We start from the raw sequence: 11666 nt of genomic DNA, 5'->3' as shown, positions 1-11666 counted from the left end.
AAAGCTGCCATACTCAATCTGTAGCAGGTAGAGATAGAACCAAAATGAGGGAAAAATCTTTTTGATCTTCCTTGTTAGTCTAAATGTCAAAGTTTCATTGATCTATGACAGCATTGGTAGGAGTAACAACTTCGCAGTCCCTTTGTAGGCAATGTCCTGTATTCACACTAAAGATATCCTTCATCGTGTTGTCTGGCACTATCATCATACTGAACTGGATAGGTTCGGAACATCACAATTGTAACCTTATAAGCCTGGCATATCCTTCACTCCACTATTACCATCAAGCTAGGGGAATAATCCTGGTTCAATGAGTGTAGAAAAATAAGCTAGGAGCAACAGCAGGCTTCCGGAAAACTGTGATATCTGGCTACAACACAGGATTACATGTACAATCAATAGTGGAAGCAGCATGCTATATATTGAGCTAAGTGATCAAGTAACCAGTGGATCAGATTGTGGTTCTGCAGAATGTTGGTAGACAACTAAGTAACTAATGTTCATGGCACAGGCTCCATGGACAACCCACCCTCAATGATAGCTCAGCTCAGCACATAAATGCAAAACATGACCCTGACATATTTGCAACCATCAAAGCCAGAAATGGAATGGATGATCCACTTGGAAGTTGCTACCATTAGAAGCCTGTCTTCAGCCAATTTGATTCATTTCATGTGGTATCAAGATTCTAGATACATTAAAGACTGTGGGCCCCAACATCCCAGTTGTAGTCTTAAAGATAGTGCTCCAGAACTAGGTATGCCTCCAAGTTGTTCCAGTCTAACAATGTAAAAATTATCCAACCAAATGAGCCCTATTAAAATTGAAGTCAATAGGAAGCAGGGAAAAGCATTTTCACTGGTTGAAGGCACAAAGGAAGATAATTGCTGAATGCCAATCATCTCAACTCAAGGATACCATTGTGGAGGTTTCTCAGGGCAGTGTCCCAAGGCTCAACTACTTTCATTACTTTCTCAATGAGCATTCCTTGATCAGAAGATCATAAATGGAGAACTTAACACGTGGGTTTAGGTGCCTAATGATTTAATTCACATCTTCACATAACGAAGCAGTCTATGCCTGTATGAAATATCTGGACAACATTTAGGCTTCGGCTGATGTGTGGCACACGTTATTTGCCAACCAAGTGACATCTCCCCATGACATTTTTCTTGAAGTTAACATCTGGGGTTGTCAGCTGGGGGTTCTTGCATGACCAGAAGTGTAAACAAAACAAGCATAGAAATATTGTGGTGACAATGATAGGTTAAAGACTGAGAATTCTTCAGTGAGTCATCTTCAGACGCCCAAGAGCTTTCTACCATCTACGAGACACAAATAGGGAATTTGATGGAATAGTCTCCAATAAAATTTAACACCGTCCTTCAAATCAGAGTTTTAACAAAGACTCTGTGTTGCTGCAGTACATGAAAAAGCCATTGACGCTACTGTAAGAGAGCAGGAATTTCTCCAAGAAAACGCTCCAGTTCAAACTAGCCATTTAGCTTATTTCTCTTTGTAGAATCTTTCTGCAAACAATTTACTTCTCCTAGATAAGTACATTTTCAATTCAAAGGTTCTTCCTAAAATGTTTAATATCATGTTCTACACATTTTGCTCTCTTGGCAGCTGATATTTCATCTTTCTGGAACTGCTGGAATGTCAAAGTCAGTTCACAAGGCCCTAAAGTAACCCCATAAAGTTTACTGGGAGTTATATTGGCAAGGCAAAGTTTCACATTCAACCAGACTTTCTGGAGTCATTGTTCTTGATGAATCCAAAGCCTTGTCTCCCAATAAAGCAATTGAGCTACTTTGAAAGTTGACTAACCCAGGGCAGCATGGTGGCACAGTGGTTAGCACTGCTGCCTCACAGCACCAAAGATCCAGGTTTGATTCCTGGTTAGGTTAGTTGTTGTGTGGAGTCTACATGTTCTCCCCATGTATGCAGGGGTTTCCTTCAGGTGCTCCAGTTTCCTCCCACAATTCAAAAAAGCGCTGGTTAGGCACACTAGCTATGCTTAAATTCTCCCTCAGTGAATCTAAGCAGGCGCTGGAGTATGGCAAGTAGAGTTTCACAGTAACCTCATTACAGTATTAATGTAAACCTACTTGTGACACTAATAAAGTTTTAAGTTTTTAAATAAGTTATTGTTTATGTCAGTGAAGTGGTGCTATATGGAAATAGTATGTTGAAACATAATTAAAAGAGAAACGTGTGTATGTTTGCTGAATTACCATCAGCTCCCTCAAACCCATCACTTACGCATCTTCAACTTTCCATCACTGCAGTGCAAATATTATTCCATTTACACTTCACAGGCTACCCTGGCCATCTCAAATTTCAAACATTTCCCCTTTCTTTCATAAAACTAGATATGATTTGAAGTACATCTCCACAAATCATCTGAAAAGTTTGTGTTCCATTAATATGCATATATCTCAAACTATTGATGCTAATTTTTCTTATTCATTCACAGGATTTGAGCAGCACTGGCAAAGCCATCATTTATTACTCAGCCCCTGCTGCACTCAAGATGATGATGATGGTAAGCTACCCTTTTTGAAAACACAATGATTTGCTAGGTCACGTCAGAGGCAATTAAGTCAGTTGAGAATTAACCACTTTGCTGTGGGTCTGGATTCACATGTAGGCAAGACCAGGTAAGGGCAGTAAATGTTCTTTTCCAAAGGACTTTAGTGATCTAGATGGATTTTTAATGACAATGAGGTATGGCGGCACAGTGGTTAGCACTGCTGCCTCAGTGCCAGGGACCCAGGTTGGGTCTCTGTGTGGAGTTTGCGCATGTTCCCCGTGTCTGCATAAGTTTCCTCCAGGTGCTCCGGTTTCCTCCCACAGTTCAAAGATATGCAGTTTAGGTGAATTGGCCATGTTAAATTCACCATCAGTATATCTGACCAGAGAGTGTGGCCACTGAAGGATTTTCACTGTAACTTAATTACAGTGTGAATGTAAGCCTATTTGTGACTAATAATTAAACTTTAAACTTTAGTTTCATGATTATTACTGATATTGAAGTTTTTATTCCAGATTTATTAATTGAGCTAACATTTCTGGATTATTAGTATTCAGAGCTTCAGATCCAGGCCTCCAGATTACTAGCCCAGTTACATACTCATCATGCTTCTCTAGTTTTGTGATTTAGGATTTTCTCACCCATGTGACAACATTAAGGGCTGGCTTTTTCATAGTTCCTGGCCTCCACAAACCAAACCAGCAAAGATAGGTAAGCACAAATAGAACTGCACCTGCAACCTCCAATCATAGTTTGAACTTTTAGGAGGTCCTTATCTACCTCATTCAAGTTAGATTCTTCGCAATTTCAGTCCAAGAGGAATCAAATAGTTGAGCAGTGGAAGAAAATGCAGAGTAGAAAAACAAAGCACACAACTTAAGACTTCACCATGGTCCAGTATCAATAGGTGTTTTATTTTTAAATCATGTTGTCGGTTCATTCTGATTTTTTCTATATGTGCTAAAGATAGTGCACATTTATCATAAAACTTGACAAATGTATGTGAATCAAGTGTTCTCAGCATTGCTTCACAGTATGAATACTGTACAGCAACAGAATTTATCACATCCATGAATTTATTTAACAAATAGTTATGTTAGTTTAACCTAGGTAGTTAGGTACATTACATAAACTTCTGAATACATTGCCAGATAACTGTTTATACTTGCTGCACAATCAAAATTTCTTTAACATGCCAAATTTTGATGTGTAGCCAATTGGAGTAAAGCTTATCTCAATCTTGATGCGAAATCACTTTTTGTTTTGAAGAAGTGATTCGTCTGGTTTCCATGGCAACTTTTTAAAAAAACATGCAATTCCTGTACAAAAGCCATTTTTTTCAAAAATAAATTAAATGTTGTACCAGTGATAACCACAAATTTAAATTTAGATGCTTCTATTAAATCTCATTGTTATTTTGAGAATCGTGAAGCACATTTGTCACTGAAACATGTCTGCATTCTAGGATTGTGTGTCACACAAGCCACATGTCAGACCAAGTTGGATCAATATTCTTAAGATAGTTTGCAGTTTAAAAATGTAACTTAAACATTAGGTAAATTTCACATCATACAAAAAGTAAATAAAAATACGCTAGCCATTTCCACCATTACAACATTTGCACATATCTAACCGGAATATGTAAAGTTATCCCTGCGCAGTTTATTTCTTTAAACTTGGGGAAATGGACATAGTAAAGACAACTACAATTCAACTCATAGCTATTTCTTAAACTGATCATAGTTGTTTCTTAAAATCGATATATCATATTATACCAAGTAATGTCCTGAACAAGTTGCATTTATTTAAACGTTAAAGCACCGCATTTTAATGCTGGCTTCATGCTCAATTCTGACAGCATTTGTTCTTTCACAGATCATTTATTTCAATTGTTTTTCATACTCTGTTTGGCTTTTAAACCCCTCTTTGAGAAGTAAATACTAAACATACTCCTCCGATTAATATGTAGAGAAATGCAATTACATGTATCACTATCTTGGACCAACAACCTTTGGTTATCAACTTTGACCTTTATTTGATTTTCTATTTCAATATTTGCTGTACTAAAATACCAGCAAGTGACATTCTTTTTGGGAGTTAATAGAAATTTGCTTCTTGTATCTTTTTTTCCCCATATAATCATACAGACACCATCATCACAGTCAAGACAGAATGAAGCACATGAACAAAGTCAAAGCAAACTGAAGTTGGGCAGAGTAAAGTTAAGGTGCTCAAACATTTGGGTACGAGCAGCTTAAACATTCTCTGCAATTACTACAGTGTAAAATATTTATAAACCGTAGCAGGCAGAATCCAACTCAATGCAACACAGAGTTCCTTTGTGAAAATTACAGAATGTAAAGTGGGAAAAATGTGCAAGTATTAAAATGATGGATGACTGACATCTTAAAGAGTAAATGAAAGGAAGGATTAAGGTCTATCATGATCAGATGCTGGTGCAGCCTCTTAGAAAAATGTTTCTGGTGGTCTATTAGTTGATTGGAGGTAGCTGCTTTTCGATGAATTGTTTGACATCCATCATTTCCTAGTTTGAAAAGAAAACGTTATTAAAATTGCTGTATTGCATATAGTTCAAAGCTTTAACATATGATACATTTGTGATCAGAGTAATGGTGTATGCAATGTAGACAGTCTTGGACAACTAACAACACAAACTACTCCCTCTGCACAACACCCTACTCATTTAGCCACGAGCCACGATATTCCCAGAATCCAGGCTTAACAAACTGCATTTGACTCTGACTTTCATCATTCCTAGTTCAAGCAAACTGGTGTGAAGATATACTACTTTTACAGGAACCCTGCAGTCATGACTCTCAACTTATATAATATGGGAATATCCACCGCTGCGTGTGAGACTAAACACAAATATTCAAGTGGATACTTAATCACATAGGAGCTTCATTACATATGAATGTACACCTTTATTATCCATAAATGGCCGTTAAAATGAAATTCACAGCTGAGTAGAACTGCCCAACTGCCAATGGATGGTATTTTGACAGGTACACAACTCAAAACCATATTTCTGAGGAGCTACACTTCCAGCTCAACTTATTTCTATCAGTAATCTGCTCATTATATCAGATTTGCAAAGTTATGTTTTCTTCCACATGATGCTTGACGGTCAATTAACTTTTAAATTGCTCACTTCCAGAGGTGGAGAGGGGTGGGGCTAAAAGGGCTAATGTTGGAGTATCATTTCATAATTATATCAGCTTCTGGTACCACATGCAACTGGCTATTCCTTATAATAGCTTTGTAATAAGTTTCACTACACTATTTGGTCATGGAAAGACATAATAGTTGATCCCGATTTCAAGAAATGCTTATGAATATACATTTTCTGAATTTCTCCCAAACCAACTACAAGCAGCAGAATCTTGATACTTTTCCCTTTCAAAATCCATCAGTGTAGAGACCAACTAGACTAGAGATTCCACCACACTGGCCAAGAACAATTAACTTGGCATAGACGAAGGATCAAGTTTGGAACCTTTTTGTCTAAGTCTGTACCATACTGGATGACACATTTAATCACTGAAGCATTGGAAGAGCTTGCTTAATTCCTTTGTGACTTGAGAGGCAAAGGATGGGCAAGGGAAAAAAAAAACAAGAATGACAATTTCAAAACAAAAATGTCTTTAACATGGTTTCAAATTAAAGTTAACAAAAAACTACAATACTATTCTTTCAACAGCAATCAGATGACTTTTCCATGCATTGGATTATTATTTCTATAAATTTATATATTTTAAAATAGTGTGGTCATGATTGTAACAACTCAAATTCAACACAACTTTTCAAAACAATAACCTTGATTTTTCAACTTCTAATATTTCAAATTACATAACTGCTGACCTGGGAAGACGAACCATGCATCATGCCTGCATAGGACTTGAAAATGACATTGTCTGGATTGATGATGGTTTTTATTTTATCAGCAGTGAGACGACCGAACATTAGAGGTACAAGAGGGTCAGCCTCTCCATGACATTGAAGAATATGAATATCTTTGTTTGGACTATTGGCAGCTACCTTGAAAAACAAAATGACAACAAATTGTAGAACCTATATTGATCCACAGTTTAATAGAAATGAGAGTAATAAGAAAGGTTATTTTTAGAAGAAATGACAATTCTGGAAAAAAAAATGTTACGGTACTCTAATCTGTTCTAAATTATGGCACCCTTTTTACTCAGCAGAAATCTACTTTCAGCTAACATATAGACTGAAATAGCTAAACCTCATGCATTCTCTCTACCAGTAGAAGGAGCAGAAGGTTAGGGTGCATGGAGTTGGAAATAAGGTGTTAGCATGGATAGAGGATTGGCTGTCTGATAGGAAGCAGAGAGTTGGTATCAATGGGTGCTATTCTGGTTGGCAGCTGGTGACTAGTGGAGTGCTGCAGGAATCGGTGCTGGGGCCTCAACTGTTTACCATTTATATAGATGATCTGGAGGAGAGGGCTGAGTGTAGGGATGAAATTTGCTCATGACACGAAGATGAGTGGAAAAGCAAATTGCGTGGAGGGTGTGGAAAGTCTGCAGAGAGATCTGGATAGACTGAGTGAGTGGGCGAGGACCTGACAGATGGAATATAATGTTAGCAAGTGTGAGATTATCTACTTTGGCAGAAATAACAGTAGGAGGGATTATTATTTAAAAGGCAAAAAGCTGCAGCATGCTACGGTGCAGAGGGACCTGGGGGTCCTTGTGCATGAGTCGCAAAAACCCAGTCTGCAGGTGCAACAGGTGATCAAGAAGGCAAATGGAATGTTGGCCTTTATAGCGAGGGGGATAGAATATAAAAGTAGGGAGGTCTTGCTGCAACTGTACAGGGCACTGGTGAGGCCGCAGCTGGAGTACTGTGTGCAGTTTTTGGTCGCTGCACTTGCAGAAGGATATATTGACCTTGGAGGGAGTGCAGAGAAGGCTCACTAGGCTGATACCGGAGATGAGGGGGTTAGCCTATGAAGAGAGCCTAAATAGACTGGGTCTGTACTCGTTGGAGTTTAGAAAGCTGAGTGGGGATCTTATAGAGACGTATAAAATAATGAAGGGGATAGATAGGGTAGAGGTAGAGAGATTCTTCCCGCTTAGAAAGGATAGCAGGACTAGAGGGCACAGCCTCAAGATAAGGGGGGGGTGGTGCAGTTTAGATCAGAGTTGAAGAGGAACTTCTTCACTCAAAGGGTGGTGATTCTCTGGAATTCTCTGCCTGTTGAAGTGGTAGAGGCTACCTCGCTGAATATATTTAAGTCATGGGTAGATAGGTTTCTGATAGATAGGGGAATTAAGGGTTATGGGGAGAAAGCGGGAAAGTGGAACTGATCCACTTCAGATCAACCATGATCTTACTGAATGGCAGGGCAGGCTCGAATGGCTAAATGGCCTACTCCTGCTCCTATTTCTTATGTTCTTATGGGCAGTAACTTAGCAATCTGACAGGAAAAAAAAATCGCTAGTAATTAGTCTTTTCCCTCTGCTGTGGAATGATTTGTTTGGCACAGTGCAAAACTGTTGTGTTAGTACTCACATTTCAAGTATGCACATGCAAAAAAGCAAATCCCACTGGGTTACTCAGACAATCAAATGTTTGCAAAGAATTTTGTTTAATAAAACAGCTTAAGCTCTAAAAAAAAAGCACAATCAATGTTTTATAACTAAAAATATGAATATTCTTGTGAGCTTATGGGTACAAAAGAAATGAATAATCATTGTCACCAGTGACTTTAGTTTCTTTCAACTTTAAATATTCACAATACAATTAAGAGTGGATACACAGCCTAGTTATAAACCATGTATTATGTGCTAATGGAAGCTTCTGATAGCATATTGAATAATTAATTGAATGTTTTGCACACAGATACAGTTAAAACAGATGCAAATTTTAAAATCAGAACCTGGAAAACAAAAGATAAAAAGAAAACATGCTGCAGAATGGTCCAAATGAATGTAGAATAGGTGAAATCTAAACCTACCCAAAGCTGCAATAACAATAAAGCACATCTTTTATTCAATGATGGTTTTTAATTGCTTCCCAGCTTATTAACTATGTTTATGTGATTCAGAAAAATCATTTCGAAATTATCATTGCCTGATATAAGTTAAACATAGAATTTTCTGATTCCCGCAAAAGAAGTCATTCATATTCAGGACAAAAAAAACCCTACATTTATCGTTAAAAAAAATCAGATTAAAACATGGCTCAATTGGTAGCAACTGGTTCCTCAGAGTCAAAATATTGTAGGTTTTAGACTAGAGCATTAAAACGTAATCTGACACTCTGGCATAGTGCAGCACCCTCTCAAAACTATCAGAGGAGCCACCTTTCAAATGAAACGTTAAAGCAAGTCTCTACTCCTGGAAGATTTTAAAGATTCCACGGTACTTTTTTTTTTCAAGAGGACAGGAGACATCTAAAATTAAAAATCAACAGAAGATACTTTTCATAAATTGTCAAGAGGAGCACAGATTTTAATATCAAGAACTAACATTAAAAACAGGTAGTTGCAATGACAGTAATTCACTAGAAAAGTCAGGAAAACAAAAACGTTATTTAAATGGATGAATTTGAGCAGAGGTGAGAAACATTTACTGACTACACAAGGAAAAATTATTGAAGTCCAAATTCCTATGAGAAACAACATATTGTAGGCTCAAGAATAGTAAGTTATTAGAAAAAGAATTCACAAGATTTGCAAGCATTAACCAGCATTGCTGAAGTTAAATAACATGGCTTTTTTCTAAACTAACATTCCCAAAACAGACTAATTGAGTTCCTAATGTAGTGAGAGTCCATTGTATATTGAAAATAGTACTTCCAAGTTTAAAAACTATAAGTTGAAATAAATTGCAAGACCAAAGAAATGGTCATGAAGAAAATGCTATTGATCAAATTTGATGAGTGGAAAAAAATCCTTTCTTACCACAATGCTAATAATTATTACGCTATTTACAGCTGGCTTTCATGTTAGCATTGGTTAGTCATCCAACCAAAAATCTCAACTTTCTGCACAGTAGAGTGGAATGTATTATTGTGTTCTCGAAAAAAAAGGGTAATAAATTTATATTTGCTTCTCTAATAGATACGATACTACTATCACTTCCTCTTTTGTTTTACTCCAAGCAATAAGTCCACTTTCTTAATCACACTGCAGCTAATGGTGATGTGGTACTAAGTATTCAAGGAGAATTTCTTGTAAAAATAGAAACTGACAGAAGGAAAGGTTGGGTTAATTCAAAATAGAAAAGAAAATTTGGCAACATATAATACATTGTTTAGTCTTGTACAAACTGAACTAGCTAGTTCTCGCTGCTAGTACCTTTGCAATGGTTTCTTATTCTATAGTCTATAGTCCGATATATCCAGTACTAAAAGTACTGTAATGTGGTTTTCACTTCATGCCTCTTATGTATTAATAAGATAACCAATAATATTAGTTGCATTTTAATTATGTAGAATTTGGAAGAGATGCAAGTGGGAAATTACCGGTTGCAAATTTAGGAAACATTTAGCAATACACGATTTCAATTATTTTTATTTGTTCCTTTACAAAACAGTTTGAGTTCTTGAATTATAAATTTGTATCATTTCTGTTATTGCCAGCTACAACAATGAGACATCTCTCACACATTTATGACAAATCAAACATGCAAGTAATGAAATACAAATCGTGAATATTTTGAAACACAAAGGCCATGCAATTATTAGTTGCCAAAGTCGTTTCATATTTTACCATATATAACAATTACTTATATAAGTATAATGCCTTTAACATATAATGAAATGTCCCAAAGTGTCTCATCGGGGCATTATAAAACAATATGACATTGGACCATGAGATGATTAGGTCGGATAACCAAAGGTTTGCTCATAGATGTAGGTTTTAAAGGAGGCAAGCAAAGTAGAAAGGTGCATGGAGGGCATTCTAGAGCTTGGGATCTAGGCAAGTGAAGATACAGCTGATAAGGAATACACTATCCAAGGGGCCAGAACTGGAGGACAGCAGAGATTTGTGGGGCTGGAGGAGAACAGAGATAGAGAGAGGCAAAACTTTGGAGGAATTTGAAGACAAGCATGAGAATTTCAAAATCAAGCTGTTGCTTGACTGAAAGCCAGTGTAGATCAGTGAGTACGTGGATGGCAGGGTAATGAACATGTTTTGAGTTGAAACACTGGCAGCAAAGTTGTGGATGGCCATTTTTATGGAGGTTAGAATATAGTCGACCAGCCTGGTGTGCATTGGAATTGTTGAGTTTGTGAAAGCATGGGTGAGGGCTTCAGCAGCAGATGAGCTGAATTGGGGACAAAGTCAAATGGCGTTACATAAGTAAAAAGATAGTCTTTGAAACATCACGTATATGAAATCAGAAGCTCAACTCGGCATCAAATGAGCTGACAAGTTTATTTCTCATCGTTTGTCGGACTGCACCACACCTGCAGCCTGAATGGTCTTGATAACCCCACTGACCTTGGGTGACTGCACAAGAGCCACAGCCAGTCCACAAACAGTTTATGATCGTGGCTACTGAATGTTTTTGCTCACTGAGTAACAACATTAAGCAATGATGCGGATTATTTTGTTTGTACCTCTGGAAAAGAGTTTCGAAGTGGAAGCCAACAGCTAAGGCCAATCACTCCTCCAAGTTTCTGATGTGTTGATAGAGCAGTGTACAATGACAGAGCTCCTCCCTATAAATAAATTACAAAAGAATTAGTTCACCGTTAACCTTCATCAGAAATAAACCATTTGTATTAATATTTTACAGCTGAAGCCCTATTTAGTTAAAATATCTTCAACTTTCATAAAATTTGCTGGCCAACTATTACTTTGTTGACCCACAGCTGCAATGGTCAATAAATAGGTAATAGAGAATAATTCTAAATTTCACTATAAATTCACACATTTAAATACCATCTTAAGAATATGGTTTAATCTTAAGCAAATAATTGATAATGATAAATTTCCTTTTCATTGTTTTGATTACAAGCAATATTTACAAGCTTATGATTAAGAACATAGAACATAAGAAAGAGGAGCAGGAGTAGGCCATCTAGCCCTTCGAGCCTGCCCCTCCATTCAATAAGATCATGGCTGATCTGA

General features: G+C 37.1%; 1 protein-coding gene across 1 annotated transcript in view; it reads right to left on the bottom strand.

Annotated features, from left to right (window-relative positions):
• Positions 1-3804: 3804 nt before the first annotated feature.
• Positions 3805-11666, bottom strand: part of LOC145346668 (acyl-protein thioesterase 1-like) — a 62247-nt gene continuing 54385 nt past the window's right edge. Inside the window, exons 7-9 of the mRNA XM_080194228.1 lie at positions 11153-11254; positions 6419-6595; positions 3805-5081 (exon numbers count right to left, since the gene is read on the bottom strand). Coding sequence (XP_080050354.1) covers positions 5028-5081; positions 6419-6595; positions 11153-11254 — 333 coding nt within the window. The 3' untranslated portion in view covers positions 3805-5027. The remainder of the gene's footprint in view (positions 5082-6418; positions 6596-11152; positions 11255-11666) is intronic.

This window comes from Carcharhinus amblyrhynchos, chromosome 8 (assembly GCF_965287045.1).
Source record: "Carcharhinus amblyrhynchos chromosome 8, sCarAmb.v2.hapA, whole genome shotgun sequence".
Lineage (NCBI taxonomy): Eukaryota > Metazoa > Chordata > Chondrichthyes > Carcharhiniformes > Carcharhinidae > Carcharhinus > Carcharhinus amblyrhynchos.
This window is presented reverse-complemented; position numbering and strand designations above follow the sequence as displayed.